Source organism: Colias philodice, chromosome 24 (genome assembly GCF_061535455.1).
Source record: "Colias philodice isolate Cphi_HAF_F1 chromosome 24, ilColPhil1 Martin Lab GWU primary, whole genome shotgun sequence".
NCBI lineage: Eukaryota > Metazoa > Arthropoda > Insecta > Lepidoptera > Pieridae > Colias > Colias philodice.
In genome coordinates this window covers 2,744,163-2,771,856 of record NC_143109.1, presented here as the reverse complement: position 1 = coordinate 2,771,856, position 27,694 = coordinate 2,744,163, and the positions used below count along the sequence as shown (strand labels likewise).

Genomic DNA, 27,694 nt, shown 5'->3' with positions numbered 1-27,694 from the left:
AAGACAGGTATTATTACATAGATGGTTATTTATTATAAAATATGACACATTCTCTTGAACTGTGTTCACAGTTAATTGAAACGCACATAGCAAAATTCATTTCCCGGGACAACAAACACTGGCCACTTTTAAATTCAAATTTATATGCATTTAAAAACTAAATAAAGATAAAGGACTGTTTTCACAATTTTTTGACGCTTAATTTTTATCAACTTATATGTCATTTTAACTGACAGATAACCTAAACAGAAGTTTTGAAAATGGGCATTAACATAAAAATATTTTGGAGAATTTATTCACAACGTAAAATAATAAAAATCATTTATTAGGTTTCTAGTAGGATAAAACAACGAGAACTATTTAGTTCTACAGAATAACGTATGTATTTGGAAGAATTATAGGTAATTGGTATTACATAAACAAGGTTTTTTAAAAGTAGCCAGTATGCTGTATCGGACAAGCGTACATCGATTCTACTATAGAACATTGGAAAACCTACAAAGAATTTTGGCCGTAAATAAAACATAGGAATCACCAAACACTTCAAATGGCACATTTATAAAGCCATGTGCTCACATACAAAATAAATTACAAAAAATAATATTGCATCGAGTAACAAAAATATGGCTCTTTCGAACAAAATAATAAATAAATTACGCAAAAAAATCAATGAATGTACAATATTTACATCGAATATTTATATAGGACGCTTTTCACGAGAAGGGTTATTTGAAATTGTTTCCGAGATCCATAGATAAGCGAAAATCTTAAGAAAATAAACTTGAAACGATAGTAGGCTCTATGTCTTTTTCGATTCATAGTAAAATATAAAAAATTCCCTCGTTTCGTTCCCCAATTGGACATGATATATGCGTCCCTCTCGCACACGCACACAAACCGGACGTGCGACAAGGACCGATAATATATTATGAATAATTATTAAAAACTTACACGATTACCACTTAACTAAGCTTAATGGTGATATCTATATTAAATATATCTTATTGATAGTTACATAGATTTGTTTAAAGATTATAATATTATGTAAAAAAATAAAAAGCGTTATAATCCAGCTACACAAATATACTTTGAAAACATAAAAAAGAACATTTAATTCGATTGCACATGCAAATTCGTTAAAAACAATATAAAAATAAAATTATCTTTTGCCTCACAGAAACACGTGTATGACGTTGTAGATCACTGTACTTAAACCTATTTATTATTTATGTAAGGACTTAAAAGTCTAGCCTAGTTAAAACTTATGGAATTTCAGGCATATTCTGTGAGTCTATATTTTGGTATTCAAAGCGAGGAAATCTCAACTGTGATAAAATTGAGTGACCTACAACGTCATACGGGTATTTCTATGAGAAAAATTACATTGCTATCAACACAAAATTGCATGCATTGTCTTACATTACGAATTATAAACGCAATGAGGTCCGAAGTACTACATGTTAAAAATATTACTTGAAGTTGATCTTAAGACATCAAAAATGCCTTTTTTTAATAAAACTAAGCCATTTTGTGTTAGTAGCCACATAATTTTAAAACTAATAGCATAAACCCACTAACATAATCTCTTTGAAATTATAAAAAACTAAATGAGACAAAAAAAATCATCAGTCTATAAAAATACTTAATATTAGGCCATTTACAAAAACCGAAAATGTTTATATGTGCATAAATAACTTTTACCATCAAATGCATTTAAAATGTAAACAATCGAATATAATCGATATAATTTGTAGGTACGAATAAAAAACTACCAGACCATTATGGGTGTATGCGAAAATGAATTTAAATGTTATGAAAATAAGATCTATTTTGTATATTGCTGGTACTTATACTATTGGTTTTGGAATGTTCAGGACCATATAAATCTACTAGTGGTCCGCCCCGGCTTCGCCCGTGGTACCTACATGTTTAAACTATCCTATCTCTCAAGTTGGATCGAACTGCACATGGTGTGCGAATTTTATTATAATCGGTTAAGTGGTTTAGGAGTCCATTGAGGACAAACATTGTGATACGAGATTTATATACATTAAGATACGTTGGTATCCCTTTACACGTAAGACCATATATGGCTGGATATCAAAATGCAACTTGCAACTGCAATAACCCATTAACCATTAACCTTTACTTTTCATTTTTAATGATACTTATATTATTCGTACCATAAATTATATCGATGACATCGGGAATAAACAGCCACATTCCAATTCTTTCTTTAATATCACTTTTGAATTATTAAGCACACTCGATTTCCTTCTTTATCCCTTTTGAAATACGTTACCCATAAATATTTTTTTTTTAATTTTCATGTTGTCAAATGTTTTGAAAATACCTTGTTATTATATTTTTATTATTAACGTGTTATATAAAGATGATCTTCATAATTTCGAATCCTTAACACAATAGATAGTGCTATTTATTCCCGTTTTAAAACATGAAGTCGAAATAAAAACAATCAAACCATTTCTTTCTTTGGCCATAAAATAGCTTCTAATAAAATAATATAATTGTGATGCAAATCGTATTTTAATTAAACTATAATAATATAAATATTTACATAAGCTGCCAATTTTTAACACACGGCAAATAAATTTTAAAATATATAATAATAGATTCACCAATAATGTAACTGCCCACCTATAAATGTAAATTTTATAAGGGCAAGCGTGTTCGTATTATTTCATAAATAAGAATTATTTTATTGGCAAAATTTTTAAGGAACCATAATTTATACTTTAACATAGGGCAAGACACTCCCCTTTTTATGCATGGCAACATTTTTGTTCGTAAATAATTAAAATCCTATACTATAAACGAGAATCAGGCTAAAAACAAAGCTTAATATAAATAAATTACGCTTAGCAGTATGTAGCTAACGATTAAAAAAAATGAAATATACAAAAAAAAAGTAATTTAAAAAAGCAAAAAATATCAGACCATCACGTGGATATACGCTAATACGTTATTACATTAATATCATATACTTATTTAATTACTCTCGACTGAACGGAATGTGCTTAAGTGATGTCACGTCGATTACACGAATAAATATCGATAATACAAAAACTCCCATTAAATACATAATATTTGTGCAATACTTAATACGAATACCATCTCGATCGATAAAATACTGCTCCGAGTCCCATCCCTAATATAAAACTTTCGATAAAAAAGCGCAGAACATCGACAAGCCATACGCTACGTTATACCAAAGCGGGATCACCGTACAACTATTATACAGTGAAAAATACCGTTAAAACATTGCGCTATTCACGTTAAAAAATAACGTAACTGCTACTCGTTTGGAACGTTAAAAATAACGTTCATTTTATCGTTTATTACAGTATAACAGTCCCACCGCGACGTCATGATATGAACAACACTTGTAAAAAATAATTTCATCGCGTACACAAATATAACTACGTATAACAATAGCTGGAACGATTACAAAACAAGTCCATCCGGAATCGAACCCACGAACGTCCTCGACACCGCCCACCGCACTGTGTCGCGTGTGATGCCGCGACGACACGCGTCACGTTGCGTCACGCCACGTCACGTCACGTCACTGCTGGGTGACGTCACACGTCGTCCATCACAAATGCAACCTGCATTGTGGGTTCCTGAAATATTTTTCTTATTTTATTTATTTTCTTTCAACAAAATATGGTGAAGTTGAAAACGTAAATTTACCCAAACGATCGATTCAATAAGATAAAGATTGAGCTTAAATTTAATAATTTTAGTCGGATTCCGTTTTGGCTGTGGTAAGCAAATTTTATTGAAATAAAATGGATGTCATTTTTTAATAAAATTTCAATCAACACCAATAATTTCCCTTCAAGTGAAAGAAAGTTATTTTTTCTTCTTCAAAGTAAGAATAGACATTAATTATTGCCATCACTGAAATTAAAACAAAATTTATCTTAGGTTTATATGAGGCAAACGGACACAATATACAAGTGGAATTACAATCCACCCTGTACACAAAACATCGCACTTTACAGGGTGTCCCACTGTCCCACACTACTATTAGTATACTAAGCTCAAAGGAGGTTATAGTTTTGCATACGCTGAGTACGTAAAAAATACTTATAAAATTCCAGACGCATTTTTTTTCAAATAGATGAATTATTGTTAAAACTCTATATGTACACCCATAACAAGCAACCCGCCCAACTTTGCCACCCGCACGTGAGCTATCGTTTAAGATTATGTTTTCATAGACAAAATGATCACATTAGAGAAGCGGTATATGCCGGCTGCGCGAAGCTAGAGAAGAAAACATGAATTTTCAGGAAAAATTAAGGGGATTACTATGGTCAAAACCGGAAAACACCTTATACATATTGAATTTTGTTGAGGAAACTGTTGGTACGATTGTCTTAAAAAAAATATATGTGATACTCAAGGATATAATTAACAAAGTGTATTGTTTACTTTTCAGTTTAGAACGGCCTAAACATAAAAAAAATACATACAAATCAACCCCTTTTTGAACATAAAACGCATTTTGTTAGGAAAACGGCTACATATTTATACATGAAATTTATACCAAAAAATATGTTATGATATTTGTAACAATTTGTATTGATTGTTTTTTCAATTTTCATTATTATCGTTAAATTATCAAGAAAAAACTCGAATTTATAATAAAACCCACATAAAACCTCACCTCTATTGCATATTTTCGACGAAATTTGACGGTGTCAGTTCGACTCGGACGGGGGACTGTACGTGCGGTTTTTTTTGCAAAATAACGCTAAAATTCACCGAATTGAATGTTTTGTTAAATTAAACCAGATTGTTATAGGTATTTACATGAGCAGTTCATGAAATGAAAGTTAAAAATAGGTATGTAAAGATATAAAAATCTGTTTGTAAATTAGTTTTGTTTTTGAAAGGCGTCATTGAATAATATCCAGTGTTGATAATTTTTGACAGTAAAATATTATCGGAAAACACATACCTACCTATAAAACAGTAACCAGATTTTCCCTGTGCCTTGAATATTTTTTAAAAAAGATTAATTGCTGTTCTATCGTATATTTTAAGGGTCCAAAACAATCCAAAGCCGGGAGATACTGACACAAAATTTTGGGTCATTTGTAACCGGATGACGGTTCTACAGTGGTCTTAGTACGCAATGACAAAAAGAAAAATCATGGTCAGAACAGTGGTACCGGCAGACTAGTCGCGTGGGCTCGTCGAACTCGTCGGATAAATTACGGAAGGCAAACGATTTGTAACACAAAAATTTTAGGATTTACCGATAGCCCATAAAAAAGAAGTAGGCGGTAGTGTCATGCCATACTTTTCCGGTGTAATTTACAGCCCACAATACCGACGTGAATGCGTTGATTTAAAAAAAAAAAAATTCAACCATTTGTACCAGGCTAATTTTTGCACAGGTAATCATAGTCCAGTAGCCATGTACGAAAATCGCCATGCCATACTTTTCAGACAGTTCCAAATGGTCGCCATACCGCCGAAAATCAGCAATTTTTTTTAATATTGTATAAAATCATTTAATTTTATATTATTGTATAAAATCGTAGGAAAGTCAAAACTGACATAAACGTATAGCAACATTTTTAGCCGACGCCATTATAGGACGAAATTCTCAATTCAACTGAATTTTTTGTTGGTTCCGTTACCTCCGCACTTTTAACTGGGTGAACCGATGATTTCTTCTACACTAATATTATAAAGTGGAAAACTTTGTTTGTTTGTTTGATTGTAATGAATAGGCTCATAAACTACTGGACCGATTTTAAAAATTCCGTTCACCATTCAAAAGCTACATTATCCACGAGTAATATAGGATAAGTTTTATCCCGGAAATTCCACGGGAATGGGAACTATGCGAGTTTTTCAAAAATTAACCCCGAACTAACTACAAAATACATAACAAGTCGAAAAAAACGTGATTTCTTGTCCGTTCCCCTATTTTTTTCGGTGTGTGTAGGTTGCATGCATATATTCCTACTAGGTATGAAGAGATATACAGAGAACGCTAAATACATTTGCCTGGTCACCATTACCATTCGATACACCATGACATGGTAGAGGCCGTTCTATAGAATTACGTCAAATAATGTACTCCATCTTTTATATCTCTGTAGGTGAGATGTTCTCCACCCTAGCCATCATCAGGTCTCCAGAATATAGTAGAGACCGTGTTGAATAAAATTAATTTCTAAATCGGTGTTTTCTTAACTGTTCCCCACTCTAGAACTTATAATTACTTGCTTAGTCATCTTAAGGTCTCCAGAATGGGTCATGTAGTAGAGACTTTGCTTATAACGGTTAATGTTGAAAGATGAGTCTTCCTACATTACACAATATTTACTATTCATAAATGTAATATGTTACTGCCTCTCAGAGAAAACATAAATTAGGTAGAAACCAACTAACACATTACGATACAATACGATACAGTATACAATTCCATAATCTTTGGTCACTTTTACTTCAACAACGATGTATATTTATAGAGGGCGGTTAAAAAAACAAATTCAAATGTAGTGACAGAATCATTAAGGTCGTTGAACCGTGTAATTGCCTTAAGCAAAAAAATTTTGACGTAATTTTGTTGTTTAAGTATTTTTTACGTGATCAGTGTATGCAAAACTACAAGTCCCTTCGCGCTTAGTATACTAATAGTGGGGCACCCTGTATAGTATAAAATATAATAAAAGCTTACTCACACACGTTCCTCACACCATGACGAACGCCTCCTGGCCGCGGAACAGGAACGGATGCTGGTCGATCATCGTCTGCACGATGTCCTCCAGATACGGACGGGTCATCTCGAACCGGCCCATGTCCGAGAACTGCACCGGCAAGAGGGTCGGCCACCAGCAGATGGCTAAGTTCTTGCTGTCCATTGAGTTCAGTTTGGAATTGTCCGCGACCCTGGATAAAAGAAATATATTATAAAATAATATTATAAAGCTGAAGAGTTTGTTTGTTTGTTTATTTGAACGCGCTAATCTCGGGAACTACTGGTCCGATTTGAAAAATTCTTTCGGTGTTAGATAGCCCATTTATCGAGGAAGGTTATAGGCTATATAACATCACGCTACGGCCAACAGGAGTGGAGCTACGGGGGTGAAACCGCGCGGAGCAGCTAGTATATTATAAAATATGTGTTATCCTGACAAAAGATGGATGGATGGGATGATAACTTTAGAAGAAACATTGGGCATTGTATAGGAAGGTTCTTGTTGTTTATCGAGTTCAGTTTGGAGTTGTCCGCGACCCTGGATAAAGGAAATATGTGACAAAACGTTCGTCAGAAATTTCATATTAAAGAGGTCAGGATTAGGCATACTGTAAAGTTAAAAGTAAAAATATCTAGCATATCGCACGGTTCTTGCTGTTTATCGAGTTCAGTTTGGAGTTGTCCGTGACCCTGGATAAGATAAACACATAAAATATCCTGAAAAATTTCAAATTTCAGCTTTCTAGCTATCACGGTTTTTGAGATACAGCCTGGAGACAGACAGACAGATAGACGACGAAGTCTACTGAGACTCTTGCTCGTTGACCCTAAACGGGACCCTATTACTGAATAGGGTCCCGTTTTACCCTTTGGGTACGGATCCCTAAAAAAAGGGGTGTACCTGGCGAAGTGATGCAGCAGGTAGTCTAGCGTGGCCCGCGCGGGTGCGGTTAGCGCCGAGTTGAGCAGCGCGCGCAGGGCCAGCAGCCGCCAGCTTCGGTCTTTGAGCTCCACTCCACCCGCTATGCAACCGCGCATCGCTAAAACAAACATAAATCACTCTATTTTCTTATTTCCAAAGTAATGAAATAGTCTTCTCTAGAGTGATTATTGACCAATTTCCTGTAAGGCGCATTGGGGTAATTCCGGCCACAGGGTAAATACGTATATTATGTTAAATTAATACGTAACTATCGATACATTAATCAAATATATTGTATGCTAATAATATCAAATCCTATATATCTTCATGCCCTTCCTTCACGATACTTATGATAAAGCGATGCTCTAAAGTGGTATTCACAATTTTCTGAAATTACCCCTCATTCGAAATTCCCCCAATGTATATGTACCTTATTTTAAGTGATCATACCACAGTGATGTCCAAAGTTGCATTGTATTAAACGTGTTGGACCCTAGGTGAACCTCCATTATCATTGTATAATCGTTTTATGGCCCCGCGAGACAGGATGTGCCTAGTGCGGGGTCCGCTGCCGTAATCTTTACTTATTTTAATAACCTTCTTTTGGCAAATAAACATATTTTTTTTTCCCAAGAGCTGTATTAACTTCGCAAGATCACTGACCTAAGAGGTAATAGAGAAGCCTGCAGATTTCCAAGCCAGAGCACTCTAATAATGCCTTATTTGCTCATCACCCAATCCTACCAATTTTTAACTAAATGCAAATGATCGTTACCTAACCTCTATTTTCAGTCTAAATTGACAAGACTATTCAAAATATTTTTGCATCATTTTAATTGACATAAAACTTACCAGCTATATCTTCAAGTTGCGCCATACTGGCCTCGTCCAATAGAGGCGGCAATTTCTTCGAGAAGAAATCCTTGAGCGCCGTCGCCACGGCATTCACTGGAATATCTAGCGCGTCTAGATCTACGTTGGGATCTGAAAATAAAGATACACGTAAATATACGACGAAACAAATTCAAATTAGGGAAGTCTTAATTAACAAATTGAAATGAAATAATTGACACTTATTGTAGGAGAGCCCGTGGGAGATCATCCTTCACTGATCTGATAACCAGATGAGACGTATTTTTTTATTAAATATTTTTTATAAACAAATATGCCTATAATTTTCCTATGCTATGCCTATAATTTCGATATTGCCTATCGAAATATTCTGTGTATCAAAAACTATCAGTCAAATAAATTTCATTTGGTTATCAAAAGTAAGAAGGTGATGAAAAAAAATCTAAAAAGTTAATTTAATTAAAAATAGCCAAGACCACTTTTCGATAAGCAAGCAATTATAGGCCTAATAAATAAATAAATACACTTTATTCAGCACCAAGTAAATACATGTAAAAAAAGAAACAGACAATATGTTATAAAGCTAAAAAGGCATATTTGTTTATAAAAAACATATTTTAATAAAAATACGTCTCATCTGGTTATCAGATCGGTGAAGAACGATCTCCCACGGGCTCTTTGACCATTAGGTATGCTTTCTATTTTTGAATCCCGATGAATGACGTCGGAGAGTTGTATATATGGTCTGTAACGAAAACATTTCGAGATGTTTGTAGACTGACCGTCGCGGAACTTGTTGAAGAGCATGTCGACGTGCGCGCGGTTGCCGGGCACGCGGTACAGCCCCTCGGACGCGAGCCCCTCGCGCTCGATGAACTGCACGCACTTCTCCACGAACAGCGGCACGCCGTGAGCGCCCTGATACAACTATATTATTAACATGATCGCCGTCAACAGGGATATAGTCATTTAGAAATTAAAGACTTTTTAACGGATTTTAAACGCGATTTATTCATTTTATTATTTTCCCGACGTTTCGAACACTTTACTTTACACGGTCTCCCCGTGACCACGCTCGCTGTAAAGTGTTCTAAATGTACTTTAATTTCTAAATGAATAATTCTCGCGTAAAATCAAACACTAGAAAATACTAGGGATATAGTCTTTAATAACGATATCATCATCGTCAACAGGCACATCGTCGTTAACATGGACATTTTCATTAAACAAATTATCCTATTCATCATCTTCACCATCATTGTACGACGCTTCAGCATTTACAAAAACTCACGAGTCAATTAAATAATTATATTATTAAGTTTACATTCGAAGATAACACACATTCGCACACGTATAACCATTAAGATATACCATCAAACAAATGTAATATTATATTTTGGAAAAAATACTGTATCAGGAACAATGTAAAATTATCATCATTGTCGACATGAACATTGTTAATTTCCACTTTATTCATCATCATTATCGCCATCGACAACAACATAGTAATTTATTTATTTTTTCAAATTGGATTAGGGAATCACATTTACAAAACGATTTTAATTCGAATGATAGTAAAATCAGTAAATAGAATATATTGTAAATATACCTGTGGCCCCCAATTTTGCGGCGACGCAGTATTCTGCAGCTGCGACGAATTCTTCTTGTCCTTGTTTTTAAATTCCTGAAAAAAAAACATTTTTTTTTTTTTACTTCATTTAGTTTAAATGTTTATTGTTTGAAGCGATACTATTGGTTATTTACAAACACATTCCTCGCTACACATCCTCGCACATTATTGGTGGAAACGCACCCTAATACCTAAAAGAAACCTTGGATTGTATTAATGAATCCCCTTCATTCTGACATATTTTTTATACAATGAAAATTCAAATAAAATATCTCACCTTATGTCTTCGATCGTGTTTGCTAAACGCCTGCGGGCGTCGACGCGAGTCCGCCGCGGAAGACGATGAGTTGTCTTGTGCGGATGATGGATAGTCACCCGATAGCATCTGCAAATAAATGTTTGTTTGTATGTTTGTGGAAGATCCGGCTCGAAGGACCAATATGTTGATAAAAATTTAGTAAATGATAAGAAATGTTAAAGGCGTTATCAACAACCATTATAAAAGTATGAAATTTAAAGATTTTATAGGCGAAAATAAACGGGGAATATAACTGACTCCGTACGGCATTGAATACATTTCTACCTATTACTTCAAACAATTGTTATATGACTTACGTAAAGAGTACGTGTGTAGGTATTGATATGAAGATTATCATTGCTTTTTACGCAAAAACAGCAACTATTTTGGATGTAATTTTCTGTACACATAAACTATTTACCTTGTGAGGTGGTTCATGGTGCGGTGGTGGCGGCAACGGTCTTGTGCGTCGAGACGTCTCACCGTCAGAACTACCCTCACTTGATTCACTCGCTATAAGAAAATACATTCCGTCTATATTGATAAAAATAAATTTGACATACAGTAAAAAAATAGGATTGGTCATCCATATATGGTCATATTTTTTATTATTTGTGTGAAGCATAGATTATTTCTTCTTTTAAAAAGTTGAATAATTAAAATTCATTAACCCACCAATACTTCCTCAATATGACACAATCATTTAGTAAGTAGCTATCTATAGGTACATACGTAAAACTAAATATTAAATATAAATACCATTCCTACCTTTATCCTCTTGCGTCCTGGCCCTATACCCAGTGGGCAGTTCCGGCGGACCCACAAACATTCCCAGCTTTGGGACGCGAGGGCTTTGTACCGCTACTAAGTTGCCCAACGATCTGTAGAAAAACACTTCATTAAAATTACATTCTTATGAAAATGAAACTATATGTGAGCACTACCACCACTACCACCACTACAACACAATATGTAACGAACGAACGAACGAACGATGTTATATATTTGTACAAGTTACAAAATCTTTAATATAAGCTATCTAGCTGCGTGATAATTTCCACTATTGGAACTGTAAAGAGACTTCAGTTACCTAAAGTCTAGAGACAAAGAAAATGGAGGACGCGAAAGATTGCGTCTTCCATTTTCTTTCTATGATAGGTGAAGCGAAATGCTTTATATAAAAAAAAATGTGTGCGTGTACTAGTGTACACACGTAAGAAGTGAAACTTCTTTATGACCTTATTTTTCAAAAAATAATTTACTATATGCAACTTAACAGAAATACATCGAATCACGCGTGGTAGGTGTTATGTATGTCGGGTTGTATGATAATAGAAAGTAATAATTCTCTCGTATGTACTTTATTAATGTAACAATTGTAAAATAGTAATTAACAGAAAGGATTGTATAGAATGCCGTGTAAAATGTAAATCAAAGATGTCTTCCCGAATAACAGTGTTGCCAGGTGGCTCTGTAAGTTGCACAGATTATATATGTCCAAATTATGTCGCCAACACTCTCCCTCGTTATAAATTTAAAGGTTCAATCTATTGGGAGGTTTTCTCATCCTAGTACTACGACGGATTTCAATTCTGGATGGTGTAGGTTCATGTGTATCTGGAATTGTTTCTGGTACAAGGTTTTCTGGTTGGTAATTTCCTGGACTTGCTACTGGCTGTATAGATGATCTTCTTGGTGTATGTGTTATTACTGTAGGGCTAGGTTGTATGCATTCTTTTTCAGGTGAAGCTGGTGTGGGTGAACTCTCTTGCAGGTAAGTTGGTCGGTAAGTATCTGGTGTATTAATATTCTCACTCAAGCATGATGTCTTTATTATCTGATCAGTATGTCTGTGATGTATCTTTCCATCTACTTCCACCTTGTAATGTAATTTTCCTTTCCTCTCTAATATTCTTCCAAATTTCCATTTGTTACTATCATACATCCTTATTTGTACTCTATCTCCTGGTTTAAACTCTTTGTATACCTTTAATTCTTCATTGTTGCTTTCTCTAACTTCTTGTTTTCTTTTCACTAAATCTATTCTTGTTCTATATATTCTTTTAAACATCATTTCTCCTGGACTCTGCCCTGTAGAACTATTAGGTGTTTTTCTATACATCATTAAAAATCTTTGTAACTTATCTTGTACACATCCTTCTTCGTTCATCATTGCTTTAAGTTTATTTTTAACCGTTTGTACATATCTTTCTGCTTGACCATTTGTAGATGGGTGAAAGGGTGCTGTAAACTTTGCTTGTATTCCATTTTCCTTAAAAAATCTTAACATTTCCTCTGATCTAAATTGTCTTCCATTATCAGATACTTGGGTAACTGGTAAGCCAAACGTAGTGTAGATTTTCTTTAAAATATTAATAGTAGCTGTAGCTGTGATAGAAGTAGTAGGTATTACCTCTAACCATTTTGTGTAGGCATCTACTACAATAAGAAAATATTGATTCATGAATGGTCCTGCGTAATCAATATGAATTCTACTCCATGGTTCTTTCGGATATTCCCAGATGTGTATAGGTACTTTAGTAGGGTTGTTTTTCATTAAACAGCATGTTTTACACTGCTTTACCATGTTCTCTATATCTATGTCTATATTCTTCCACCAGACATAGCTTCTGGCTAATGCCTTCATTTTCACAATACCGGTGTGAGCTGTATGTAGTTCTTTTAATATTTGAGGTTGTAACTTTTTAGGTATTACAATTCTTATGCCATAAAATATGCAATTGTTTTGTAGTGAATATTCGTATAGTCTTCCTGTATCTTCTCTTCCTGACTGTATATCTATGTATAATTTCTGTAACTCAGGGTCAGTGGCTGTAGCTTCTCTTATTTCCTTTAATGAAACTGGCATTTCTGCAATTTGATTTAGGTAGAACGCTTCATCGTCTGTCATTGTCTCATTCCTTTCAGTTGTATCTGTATACTGTATTCTTGAAAAATAGTCGGCATTCGCATGTTCTGTAGTCTTCCTTAATCGTATCTCATAGTCAAATCCTGCTAAAAAGTTTGCATAGTGTACTAATCGTATGGCTGTGGTAGCTGGTGTAACTTTCTCTGGGTGTAAAATTCTAGCTAATGGTTGATTATCTACAATGAGTATTATCTTCCTGCCGTAACAGTATTGGAAAAATTTTCTTTAATCCCCATACTAGGGCTGCTGCTTCCTTATCTAACTGACTGTAACCTCTCTCTGCTTTAGTTAAGGATCTTGATGCAAATGCTATACATGGTCGTTCAGTTTTATCCGGCATAATGTGTGATAAAACAGCTCCATATCCTGTAGGAGATGCGTCTGTAGCTAATGTGACAGGTAAGTTCTCATGAAACGGTATAAGTACTTTTTCTCCACATAGCTCAATTTTCAACTCTTGAAATGCTTTTTCACATTCTTTATTCCATGTAAATTTTGTATCTTTCTGTAATAGCTTGTATAAAGGATTTAGTTTAGATGCCAAATTAGATATGAATTGTTGATAATAATTTATCATTCCTAAGAAAGTACGTAGAGATGTAACATCTGTGGGACGTGGGCTATTCTTTATATCATTTATCTTTTCTTCTGTAGGGTGTAATCCTTTTTCATTTATTTTATGTCCAAGATATGTAACTGATTTTTGAAAAAATTGACACTTCTTTTTGTTTAGATGTAATCCACATTCTTTAAGTTTATTAAATACCTTTCGGATTCTTCGTAGTAATTGTATGTATGTATGTCCTTGTAAAGCGATATCATCAAAAAAACAAGCTGTACCTTCTAATCCTTGTAATGTCTGATCCATGTATCTTTGCCAAACATTTGGTGCTATTTTCACACCGAACATCAGTCTTCTTACTTTGTATGTACCCTTACATGTACTTATGGCTTGCATCTCTGCTGTATCATCATTTGTCTTCATATGTAAATACGCTTGGTTAATGTCCAATGTACAAAAATATTTAACACCGCTGAGCTTTGAAAATATCTCTTCAACTCGAGGGATTGGATAGTTGTCATTTTCTAGGTTTTTATTTAATGTAGCTCTGTAGTCGGCACATAGGCGTACCTTTCCATTATGTTTCATCACAGGAACAATTGGTGTACCCCACTGTGAGTATGTAACCTTTTCTAATATGCCTTCTTTTTCTAATCTGTCAATTTCTGCCTCTACTTGATTTTTCAATGCAAATGGTACTGGACGTGGCTTTAAATAAACTGGAACTGCATCTTCTTTCAATTTAAATGCGACTTGATAATCTTTAATTTCACCTATTTCTTCTGTAAATAATTCTTTATATTCTTCTAATAATGTTTGTAATTTATTTTTGAATTCTTTTTCTGTTATGTCTTGTTCTTCCTTGTATATTGAATTTACTTCAAAATTTAAGTTCAATTTTCTAAGCCATTCTCTTCCAACTACGGTGTCTACTTTGCGGTCAATTACAAAGATTCTTCCTTCAATAACTGTGTTCTTATACTGAATATTTAAATTACAAGTTCCTAATGGGTGTATTATTTCTCCTGTGTATGTTCTTAGCTTTACTGATGTATCTTTAAGTTTCAGATTATTAAAATATTTTTCATAAAAATTTGTCGAGCATGTAGTAACTGCAGCGCCTGTATCCAGTTCTAAGGTATGTATTTTTCCATTTAATTGTAAGGTTATGTTAAATTTATCACTCTGTATGTTATTGTTAAATATCTTATGTATTTCATATATTTCATCTTCCTCGGTGAATTGATCCTGAACTAACTCAATTTGTTTTTGTTCTCTGAAACATACCGATTGTATGTGTCCCTTTGTCTTACATTTCTTGCAAAATAGTTTATGTTTCAAACGACATTGCCTTGCTGTATGGTTTTCTTTGCCACATCGAAAACATTTTATTTCTCTCTTCTTCTCGTTATATGAACTGTATGATTTATTTATATTTTTATCTTTGTATGTATTTATATTTTTAGGTTTATGTATGTTTGTATTAATTTTGAAATGATTTGATTTAGTTGAAATTTTGTTAATGTTTACTTGACCAGAACACATTTCTTTTGTTTCAGCTTTAGATGTCTCAATCGCCATTGCAATTTTAATTAAATCATCAACCTTTGTAGATGAGCTTTCTTGTAATAATCTTTCTTTTGTTTCTGAATTCCGGAGACCTCGTATGAATTGTACTCGCAGATGAGTTTCAAATGTGCTGTGTTCGCAGCTTGCGCATTTAAAGTTACATTTTCCCCCTAGTTCTTTTAAACCAGCAACATAATTTGCAATACTTTCACATTCGTATTGTTGTCGTAAACAAAATTTGTGCTGTTGGGCTACTTCACCAGGTTCAGGTGCAATATGGTTTTTCAATAATTGTATCAGTTCATAATATGATTTGGTTTTCGGAGAATCAGGTGCTGTAATATTTTGTAAAACTTGATAGTATTTAGGACCAATGCAGTTCAGAAAAATCTGTGATTTTGTTTTATCATTTGTAACGCCTTTTAGGTTAATGTAATTTTCTAACCTCTGTAAATACGATGCGAAACTTTCATTGTTTTCGTCGTATGGTTGTAATGTAATTCCACTCACCGATTTATCCGTATTTTGTAATTGTTGTTGTAATTGCGCTTGTTGTACTTGAATTCCTCGGATAGTTTCTAACATTTGCGATAATACTTGCCCCAATTGCTGTTCCATTTTGCGTATTTGTAATGTATTGTATATTATTGTAAAGGAAAAAGGAGGTTGTGAAGCGGGTTATCATCAGGGGATGTGGAACCCTTGGAACAAAGGAAAAGGTGTTAGGAGCACATGGGTCAATGTACGCACGATGTTCTTCACTTGATAATTTATGTTGAATTTCCACTTACTCGTCGCCAATCTGTTATGTATGTCGGGTTGTATGATAATAGAAAGTAATAATTCTTTCGTATGTACTTTATTAATGTAACAATTGTAAAATAGTAATTAACAGAAAGGATTGTATAGAATGCCGTGTAAAATGTAAATCAAAGATGTCTTCCCGAATAACAGTGTTGCCAGGTGGCTCTGTAAGTTGCACAGATTATATATGTCCAAATTATGTCGCCAACAGTAGGGATAAGAAAAAGATGGCGCGTAACGGAAAAATGTCACGCGTAACGAAAAAATGTTTTCCAACCCCGATAAAGAAATTCACTTCAAAAACAACAATTACAACTAAGCATCTCATGCTTTCATAATTTTTTTAGAAAGTCAAATAGTACCATAATATTATAATTATGTATTTAACAAAGAAAATAATACCGTTTCTTATAATGCCTGGGCGCGTGGTGAGCGTTGTGCCTGCGACGCGCGTGCACGCGGGCCACTCCGCCAGACGCCTCGCTAGAACCGGAGCTGTCCGTTTCCGAGAACGCTACGCACATACACACACACGATTATGGTTTTTTCACATGGATTTGAGTTTATGATGTCTTCTTAAATCACTACATAGTATAAAACAAAGTCGCTTTCTCTGTCCCTATTTCCCTATGTCCCTTTGTATGCTTAAATCTTTAAAACTACGCAACGGATTTGTGCGGATTGATGCGGTTTATAGAGTGATTCAAGAGGAAGGTTTTAGTATATAATGTATTAGGTTTTAGACCAAGCAGGCGAAGCCGCGGGCGGTAAGCTAGTATAATAATATAATAACAGTGACTAGGTAAAGAAACTGTATTTATAGACTACAGGCCCATGTTGAAAAAATTATGGGTCATTTGACCCACCACCTGACCTATCTAGAATGATATAAGAGCATAAAATAATAAGATTCAGCACTATGACGTCACTCGTAAGCTGTCCACCTGAGTGCAGATGAGAATTCGAAAGTTCAGGTAGAGATTTTCTCCCCTTGTCTCCATGATTTTTGTACGGCGTTGCGGAATAATGGCTTAAAAGCAGTATAGAAATAGTATGACACAGATGCCGTACAAAAATGGTGGTCCACAAAGTCGGAATTTATTTTTATTTTTCGACAGTTGCCGAGGTAAATTTGGTCATTTGATTTTGTACGGCATCTGTGTCATACTATTTCTATACTACATTTAATCAATTATTCCGCAACGCCGTACAAAAATCATGGAGACAAGGGGAGAAAATCTCTACCTGAACCTTCGAATTCTCATCTGCACTCAGGTGGACAGCTTACAAGTGACGTCATAGTGCTGAATCTTATTATTTTATGCTCTTAAATCGTTCTAGATAGGTCACCTGGTGGGTCAAATGACCCATAATTTTTTCAACACGGGCCTGTAGTCTATTATAAATGCAATATGTAAATATTCTGATTTACTGTTGAAATAAGTTATATTGAACAATAAAATTTATTAAATAATTAATTGTTTTCTATTCAAAACAAATTCATTAAGTAATCTACAAAAATAGTATTTCTTTTAAAATCATTTAAATTGCTCATTCATTTTCATATTTCAATCGATAGAACCTTAATTTCCTGAATAAATATTTTAGAAATAATCGAAATAAACTTACATGGTTGATGCATGGGTGTCTTTTCATGTCTCCTGTGCCTCCTCAGTCTGGTCATAGATGGCGCCTCCATATATTCGTTTGTCTCTTTAATCTATGACATAAAAAATTATTATTAACATGAAAATAAAAGCTAGAAAATTACACGGAAAATTTTAAATCGAATTGCAATTGTATCTCACATAAGTTAGATATAATAATTCACTATAAATAAACTGATAGAAAATGCGAGGGATCTAAGAATATCAATAATAATATTCATTCGAAGAAAGATTCAATTAAGTCATCATGCAAAATAAGCATAATATTTATTTAAGTAAAAAGGTATATGCAAATACAAATATTACAGAGAATCTAATATATATTATAAAGGCGAAAGTTTGTAAGTATGTATGGATGTATGGATGTATGGATGTTTGTTACTCTTTCACGTAAAAACTACTGAACCGATTACAATGAAATTTAGCACACATATAGAGGGTAACTTGGATTAACACATAGGATAGGTTTTATCCCGGAAATCCCACGGGAACGGGAACTATGCGGGTTTTCCTTTGCAAACGCGGGCGAAGCCGCGGGCGGAAATCTAGTATAGCATAATAACAAAAATTTAGAACAGTCTTTACGCAATTTTTACTGTCACAGTTTCACAGCGCTAACTTCAATTCAATTGTTTTGTCTATAGATATCTATAGATAAGCATATACAGTACCATTCTCAAATTGTATTTATTTATTTGGAGCCAAACAAATCTTTTTTAGGAAATTTAAGAAGTACTAAAAGAATAAACGTCGAAGGAAATGAACTCCAATGTTGAGAGGGCTCAAAAAGATGTAATTCGAAAGTTCTAAATGTAAGACACATCAGAATACTAGAACAACATAACAAATGAGCCACACAGCTTTTAGAAGACGTCAAAGCATATCAGAATATACATATTAATGTAATGTAAAGCGAACACGAAAAGCATGCACAAAATATACTTATGAATAAAAAATTAGTTGATAGTTGAACGTGACAACGTCCGATTGTGCTTCTTTGTCACTCGCTCCGCGCTCTCGCTTGCACTTCAAGCCTTACATGGAACGCCTCAGAGCGAGGTAACGCCGCATGAGTCATGTTTTTTCGTGCGTGCAGCCGGCTCAATCGAATTATAAGACGTTGTCACGTCAAAAGCAAGTAAGTACGTGGGTAAGTGTGTAATTGAGTAATGTAAAGCGAACAAACACATAAAGCATGCATTTGAATGTATATATGCACCTGTGCGTACTGCGCGTCGAGTTCGGTCTCCGAGCTCACGCCGGACGGGTGGTGGTGCCCGCCGGACGGCCCGTACGACTGGCGTGATTTAGGTTTTTTATATATTTATTTCGTCTTTTAAAAAAAAACTTTTGGAAATATTGAACACTCTTTATCTTGATAAGGTCCCAGTCGTTTATTAAACAAAAATTGAGTATTTAACACATTTTTATAAGCAACAATATCAATTTGTAATTTCGTGATTTGAAATTTTATATAAGTAAATATATTTTTCTTGTATACAACAAAATCCCACCCGAAATTCAAACCCACCTGCGAGTACAGAAATTTTTGAGAAGATTATGTATTTAATTACAATTGTAGATAGAAACTAATATTTATTTATGTAACAAAGTCTGACCACAGTAACAGCGAAATTGGTACGTAATTATGTATGGAAAAAATGTTATCAATTATATTTGTTTAATTATCTCCCAGTGATATAATGCATCAATGTTTTCGCGAATGAAATGTTAAACCAGTATTAATGAATGCATAAAATGATTTTACATATGAATTGAAAAAACCCGGATTGCTATGACACAAACACCTATAAAATTTAGTTGCGATTAAATGTTTTCTACATCATGATATTATTATTTACATGAAAATATATTTATTTTAATAATTACCTTTCTATCTCTAGAATGCGCTGGTCCAATGGTAATGTGTTGGAGCGCATCGCTTACCATCGTGTAGTTGTTCATGTCTAGTTTACCCGGTTGCTGGAAAAATGACGTTATTTCTTATGTTATAAGGTTCATTATGAATCTGATAGCGTTGAAGTGAAATCTTCGAAATTGAATAGCAAATTAGGTCTAACAAAAACGGCACTTTTGTAAAAAAATCTGAGAATATTTATTGCCCAAAGTTGCTCAATATATAGAAAACTTAAATGACACATTTCATCATACAGATTATCTCAACAATGTTTTATTTTTAAGCTTTTAAGCATTAAAATTATTCTAAATCTTTATATATGAAAATGAATCGCAAAATGTGTTGGTAAGCGCATAACTCGAGAACGGCTGAACCGATTTCGATAATTCTTTTTTTATTATATTCCTTGAAGTACGAGGATGGTTTTTATGTAGAGAAAACGTAAATATGTACCACGGGCGAAGCCGGGGCGGACCGCTAGTGTATTATAAAAATTTAAAAAATTGATGACGAGACGGAATTAAAAATAATTCAATAAAGTTTTGCGAAGACAGCTTCCGTTTTTATACAACATATTGTTACATATTCTTTGTTTTAAGTAAGTAAATATAATATAAAAAGAAATGAAAACTTATTCCTCATGTAATATATTACCTTCAAAGTCTGCGAATGTCTCGGCCGATGCGGAGGTGGGTGTGGCCGAGCGCGGCCCGTTGTGAACGCACGCGGACCGTAACCTGCTGGTTGCCAGAGACCACCGCCATCTGTATTTAATACATATATTTAATGTTAATAAAAAAAAAGACGGGTTGCACTCCGGGAGTGCCGGCAGAAGTGAAAACTTGATTATTAACGTTCAGCATGTTTGATATTTTGGAATGGTATCCGTCTTACGCATGGAATATAAGGGCTAAAAAAATCCGTCTTATACTACGGCCACACTACCGTGATATGCCAATAATTATTGCCACAACTTTAACAACACCTAGGTGTAACCACGACTTATGGCCATAATTCTACAATGCCAATCAATATGACAAATGGCGGTAGGCAATAGCTCCGGCGGCGGTATTCTTTCGCACATCAAAGAAGATTACCGCGGTAATTATTGCGTATGCGGCCACACTACCGTTTGTCCAGTGTGCAATATGAGCTCGCCGGCGACGCACGTATCGACATGGAGTGTTCAAATGAAAAAGCGCTCGATGGCGCTCGAATTTTTGGAATTATAAACTTTCAAGCTCAAACTTTCGAGACTTTCAAACGTTTACTGAATAATCATTACATTAAAAAGTGATAACTTATTGTATTTAGGTATATATTTTTAATATGATATTTATTTAATATATGCTTTATGTATATATATATATATATATATATATATATATATATATATGTATATATGTTTTTATTTATAATAATAATATAATTTTTATGTACCTACTTATGTATGTGTATGTTTATGTATATTGTTTTTTGAATTTGTTTTTTAATTATTAATCTAATACAGCTTTACCACCACCCTCTGTCATGATTTTATGTTTTTTATCTTGTGTTTGGTTGCCTGGAAGAGATGGCTACTAAAGCCATAAGGCCGCCATTTGTGCATGTCTCTCTTCTGTATATGTATGTCTTTTTCCTGTTTGTAATGGTGTACAATAAAGCGTTTTCATTCATTCATTCATTCATTCATTATATTCTAATCTGAACCGTCTCTTTGGGATACCCGACAGAAGAACTATAAAAATCGCAGTGTACCTACTACACATCGATTTTTATGTCGGATCAAACAAAATTTTTCATTTCCAAGTATAATAGATGATTTGAAAAAGAAAAAAGAATCCTTGGTGAATTATTACAGAAACCATATTATATATTAATTAACTAATATTTTTTGCTGCGGTTAATACCAATAATTACCGGCATATCTAGGTAAACTCTAGTGTAACCACACCAGTTCATGCAGTACTTTAGACGGTAATTTAATGCCATAATTATTTCGGTAACAGCCCGGTAGACGGTAAGGTAGTGTGGCCGTAGCATTACGCTTTTTCGATCAGGCCACGTGTCCTGACGCGAGTTTAAGATTTTATACCCAACGCCGCTAAAGAAGTTTTCACTTCAAAAATATTTATTGTAATTAAATACGAGTTAATTTTTAATAAGGCAAAATTATAATTATTGTGGAAATAAAGTAGTATACGCAACTACATACATAAAAAAAAATTAGATAGCAAAAGTTATTATACAGGGTGTCCAGTAAGTACATACTACAAACAAATTAAAAGTAGTAATACAGGTTGTCTAGACTTTAGGGAGAGTAAGCTCCTATAAAATGTTAAATAGATTGAATCTTCAAAATAGAAAAACTTTAACTGAGGTATTGTTATTACTTTATTTGTTAATTAATTAATTTACTTTTGACATCATCAGCCGTACTAATTACCGGATACGGTGTATATCAAAGATCTAAATAGAAGATAAAATAATATACGCTTATGAAATGCTGTGTACTCGTATAGAACTGCAGGTGTACCTTAATGTGCAAAATTTATATAAACGCATTATGTGAATAACTTAACGAAAGCTTTTCAAATTACAATTAATTACATAAAAAAACTATTTTACAAAACTTCGAATCACTTATTACATAAATAAGATTATAAGAAGCATGCTTTAAAAAAACCAAGAGTCCAAAAACCGTAATTTTTTCGTGATATTAAAAATAATACTTAATATAATCTAATCTATTCTACTTAAATATAATCATGCACAAATCACGAGTACAAAATCGACGAAACAACCATCTACGCAAAAATGAACCTTCCCGCTATAAAAATACGGTATGCAATTGCGACCATGCAATCACCTGACTCGTGCGTGCTGAGTGAGTCCTCCGAACAGTTGAGGTCCGCTGCGTTATAACAATATCATTTTTTTAACATTAATTCAACAAAACAAAAACTTTTATAATACGTATAATAAATGATAGATACGCATTTATTGCACGCACAAAAACGTGTGTATCTAATCTATGGATAATGTTGTCGGTTACGGAGTTATACCTGTATCTAGATTCAAGTTTTATATTTCTTACTGTTTTACTGTTTGATAAACCAAATTGAAAAATATATCCTTAATATATACAAGGTGTCCCACTGTTGGTATACTAGGCTTACGCTCACTCACCCTAACTTAGGCAAACTCACGCTCACTGACGCTAACTCACGCTCACTCGGTTAACTCACGCTCGCTCACGCTAACTCACGCTCACTCACGCTAACTCACGCTCACTCACTCTAACTCACGCTCACTCACGCTAACTCACGCTCACTCACGCTAACTCACGCTCACTCACTCATGCTAACTCACGCTCACTCGGATAACTCACGCTCACTCACGCTAACTCACGCTCACTCAAGATAACTCACGCTCACTCACGCTCACTCGCGCTCACTCACGCTAACGCACGCTCACTCACGCTAACTCACGCTCACTCACGCTAACTTGCGCTCACTCACGCTCACTCACGCTAACTAACTACAATGTTACTTGAAATCGTTTGATAAAACATCCGATAATTTTTTATAGCGACGATAAACAGTTACAAATCAAATATTGCACCTATATTCTGCTATTTCTTTTCATAATTATAATGACGCTCTTGTAATGTAAATTTTAAATAAAAACCTAAACAATCTATTACCAAAGACAGAACAAAACTTTCCATTTAGTTACTGCGCAATAAAGTATTTCCTTAATCGTAAAATATTATCCATACAAAACTCATCTTTGTTACTTTACTATAAGGTATATATTCAACTCACGCGACAAATCCGCGTGCATCCTGTGGTCGGGCGGCGCGGGCTCTGGAGGCGTGCTCGGAGGCGGGTATACGCTGAAACCTGCAAAATTCATTAGTATTATTATTTTGAAATAAAAATATATGTTTAGAAAAATCAATTACGAGACAGATTTGTATATGTAATAGCACATTTCTTGCTAGATATAAAAAAAACACATTGATTCATACGATTTACAGTCGTCATTTGTAAATAGTGCGCAATAAAAATGAAAAGTAATTAATTTTCAATAAATCAACAGTGACTTTATTTGAAGTTCTATTCAAGTATCCAAGTAACTTTTATATAGGCTATTTAGATATTACATTGATAGTAAACGACAATAATAAAAAGGTATGTGATACCTATTTTCTTACCTTTAAGAAAACTTCTATTCTTCGAATTATTTAGAGTATCGCTGTATTCTGACTCCATGTCAGCGCGTGAGTCGGGTCCAATCAGTAAATCCAGTGAATTCGTCAGTTTGTGCTCCATCCTGAAAAAATAAAAAATTTTGAATTGTTTGAACTGGTGTTCTTGTTACTTTTATAAATCGATTGTTTTCGCTGATTTGAAGTGTTCTCATCGCTAAGCTTTATCTATACTAATATTATAAAGCTGACGAGTTTGTTTGTTTGTTTGAACGCGCTAATCTCAGGAACTGGTCCGATTTGAAAAATTCTTTCGGTGTTAGATAGCCCATTCATCGAGGAAGGAAATAGGATATACAGGGTGTCCCATTATTGGTATACTAAGCGCGAAGGGACTTGTAGTTTTGCATACACTGATCACGTAAAATTACGTCAAAAATTTTTTGCTTAATTTTTCCTTAAAATCCATGTTTTCGTCTCTAGCTTCGCGCAGCCGGTATATTATATCGCTTCTCTAATGTGAGCATTTTGTCTATGAAAACATAATCTTAAACGATAGCTCACGTGCTGGTGGCAAAGTTGGGCGGGTTGCTTGTTATGGGTGTACACTGTACACATAGAGTTTTAAGAATTCATCCAATTGAAAAAAAAAAAGAAATACGTCTGGAATTTTATAAGTATTTTTTACGTACTCAGCGTATGCAAAACTATAACCTCCTTGGGGCTTAGTATACCGTTTCTGGGACACCCTGTATATCACCACGCAAAAACTAACAGGAGCGGAGCAATGCGTATGAAACCGCGGAGCGCAGCTAGTTTGAAATATGTGTGAATAATGGTAAATATGATATGTGCTTTATACAGGGTGTCCCAAAAAGTAGTGATATACTGAAGCCAGGAGGTATAGGATCTAGGTCCTCTATCTGCCAGCTTCCTGGGACACCCTGTATGTATCTATTGGGGGCAGGTTGCAGGTTGCGAGCTCCATGCGGAACTCCGCACGATCTGTTAGAGGCAGGTTGCAGGTTGCGCGTTGGCGCTCGATCTGTGGGGGGCAGGTTGCGGTGACGTCACACTCACGTGTCCAGGCGGTAGGGGTGCGGCGCGGGGCGGGCCGCGGCCACGTCGGGCAGGTTGTGGTTGTGCCGCGCGCCGCCCGACCGCTCCATGCGGAACGCGCGTTCAATCTCGCCCTTACGCTCCCACACCTCCTTGAAGAACGGCGTGTAGAACGCCGCTAGATAGGGACAAAGATATAAATTTTGAGCGTGAGCACAGAAAAACAGAATTTATAGAGCCAATCATTCGTAATGCACATAAAAAATTATTTTTTATAAAAAAAAACCCGCTAAATGGTTCAAATAGTGGACCGAAAAAAGAAAACGTTACATAACCTTTACGCTTTCATCGCAATTCAAGCAAATAAATGTCAACTAAACAATAGATTACAAGTAAAACTTTTATGTATGTAATTTATCTTACACACTCATTTCCGAAATTAGACCAATATACAAATAATTAAACTTAAAAATAATTAAGAAAAATTAGTTTTTAAATTATATGATATTCAAATATCATCTAACTATCAAGATTGTGTCACAAAAATCTTCACTTTTTTTTAATCACCACTACACTTAAACACACAAAAAATTGCCATCAAACGTGACAACTCGCTCACCCTTAGTCTCCGCAGTGTTACTATACGTGTACGTAGTGAAGTGAGCTGCGAGTCGATCCGCAGTCGCATTTCCATCCGTAATGAGCGCGTGGCCGAGGTCTGTACCGAAGAACGTGTTAGCTGCTGACCCACCACCGTCTGTGACGGCCACCATTTGGATTGGCAAGTTCGGTATGTTCATGGAGAACGCGCTGGAAACGTGAAGTTAGCAACGGTTAGTATAATTTTCAGAATACACTAAAACCATAATCTTCTAGTAGTACGAGATCCCACACCAGGATTAGTGCGTTCATAGTTTTTTTGCTAAAACCAAAATTTTATGTATATTTATAATAATTAGGACAATATATATCTAGGTTGCCAGTCAAAATTTATAAAGATTGAGACTGCAAGTTATATAGAGATACTAAAAAATCACGGTTGCCGTTTTTCACCTGCCCGCAACCTCTTCGCAGCCTGGTGCGTTTGCCAGGCTACTTTTAAATAATTATATGATCCAAAAAACAACAACAAAATTGATATGTCCTATTCACTTTTAACTCATAAAATTATTTCACGCACTTCTCAATATCTTCAGATGTATTTAACATGATTCAATTGCGTTTAATCACCTAGAAAACTGTATCACAACTAACTACCTACAATTAAATAATTCTCCAACTCATTTGTATACATATTTACGAATGATTTCATTGAAACGCGTAATCTAACCATCATAACATAGCTAGACAATGATTAAATAATAACAGTTTACAAACAATCAAACACAAACAAGATGTGACATAGAATGTTTACTATAGACTAGAGTAGATAATTTTTGAAACAAAAAAAAATCGCAGTCGCATGAAACCCATTAGAAAAGGAGGAGAATATGATAAAAATGTAAGGAAAAATAAATTACGGTCAATCCGAGTTCGGGAAGCGGGAGGGGGGAGCTTTTAAGAGAAAAAAATGGTTTCTCTCGATTTCCGACAAAACTACAAGTCCTATAGAAAAAAGTTCAATGGCAAAGTTGTAGGTAATTAAAAGTTCTACAACTTTTGTATTCACAATTTTTTCACATAACCTAAAAATTTAGGTGAAAAATTCAAAAAACCAAGTTTTTGGTCTTTTATTTCTATCTACTTCAAAATTTATTTTTTTTCTACGAAATTTGGTGGAAACTTACTTTATTATGTCCCAAATACACTGTAATTTATTTGATTGAAAATATTTATTTTTTCGCCTTATTTTGAATTAATACCAAAAAAACAACCTAATTTTCAATCGAAAAGTCACCCGTCAAAATATCAGCTTTTTTCAAAAACTTGGGGTGCCTTTTATTCATTGAAATCTCTACTTTCATATGGTGTAAAAAAAATAAACACCACCATAGTAAATGTTCCCAGGAAATGCATACAAACAGTCTGAAAATTAGCTTTTACTAAATCAGGCACACTTTTCGAACTACCTAAATTTTTTTATCGACATCATTTTGCTTTTGAATATGCTGTAAAATATTAAACTTAGAACAGATAATTATTTTTCTTTTGAAATATTACCGAAAAGCCTATACAAGAGAAGATATAGAGTTCAAGAAGTATGCCTGATTTAGTAAAAGCTCATTATCACACTGTTTGTATGCATTTCCTGAGAACATTTACTATGGTGGTGTTTATTTTTTTTACACCATATGAAAGTAGAGATTTCAATGAATAAAAGGCACCCCAAGTTTTTGAAAAAAGCTGATATTTTGACGGGTGACTTTTCGATTGAAAATTAGGTTGTTTTTTTGGTATTAATTCAAAATAAGGCGAAAAAATAAATATTTTCAATCAAATAAATTACAGTGTATTTGGGACATAATAAAGTAAGTTTCCACCAAATTTCGTAGAAAAAAAATAAATTTTGAAGTAGATAGAAAT

General features: G+C 34.3%; 1 protein-coding gene across 6 annotated transcripts in view; it reads right to left on the bottom strand.

Moving 5' to 3' along the window:
• Positions 1-10: 10 nt before the first annotated feature.
• RhoGAPp190 (Rho GTPase-activating protein 190) overlaps positions 11-27,694 on the bottom strand; it is a 46,075-nt gene continuing 18,391 nt past the window's right edge. For 3 of the 6 annotated variants that reach the window (XM_089710164.1, XM_089710166.1, XM_089710167.1), the window contains exons 21-39: positions 25,791-25,981; positions 25,193-25,349; positions 24,119-24,237; positions 23,727-23,804; positions 22,769-22,813; positions 20,554-20,663; positions 19,872-19,964; positions 19,201-19,278; positions 17,944-18,034; positions 16,717-16,828; positions 11,219-11,331; positions 10,872-10,963; positions 10,430-10,537; positions 10,132-10,206; positions 9,305-9,440; positions 8,523-8,654; positions 7,650-7,788; positions 6,732-6,939; positions 11-3,644 (exon numbers count right to left, since the gene is read on the bottom strand). In XM_089710164.1, coding sequence (XP_089566290.1) covers positions 6,741-6,939; positions 7,650-7,788; positions 8,523-8,654; positions 9,305-9,440; positions 10,132-10,206; positions 10,430-10,537; positions 10,872-10,963; positions 11,219-11,331; positions 16,717-16,828; positions 17,944-18,034; positions 19,201-19,278; positions 19,872-19,964; positions 20,554-20,663; positions 22,769-22,813; positions 23,727-23,804; positions 24,119-24,237; positions 25,193-25,349; positions 25,791-25,981 — 2,068 coding nt within the window. In that variant the 3' untranslated portion in view covers positions 11-3,644; positions 6,732-6,740. Of the gene's footprint in view, positions 3,645-6,731; positions 6,940-6,986; positions 7,287-7,649; positions 7,789-8,522; positions 8,655-9,304; positions 9,441-10,131; positions 10,207-10,429; positions 10,538-10,871; positions 10,964-11,218; positions 11,332-16,716; positions 16,829-17,943; positions 18,035-19,200; positions 19,279-19,871; positions 19,965-20,553; positions 20,664-22,768; positions 22,814-23,726; positions 23,805-24,118; positions 24,238-25,192; positions 25,350-25,790; positions 25,982-27,694 lie in introns of those variants that run through there. The other 3 variants (XM_089710170.1, XM_089710168.1, XM_089710169.1) reach the window with 3 other exon arrangements.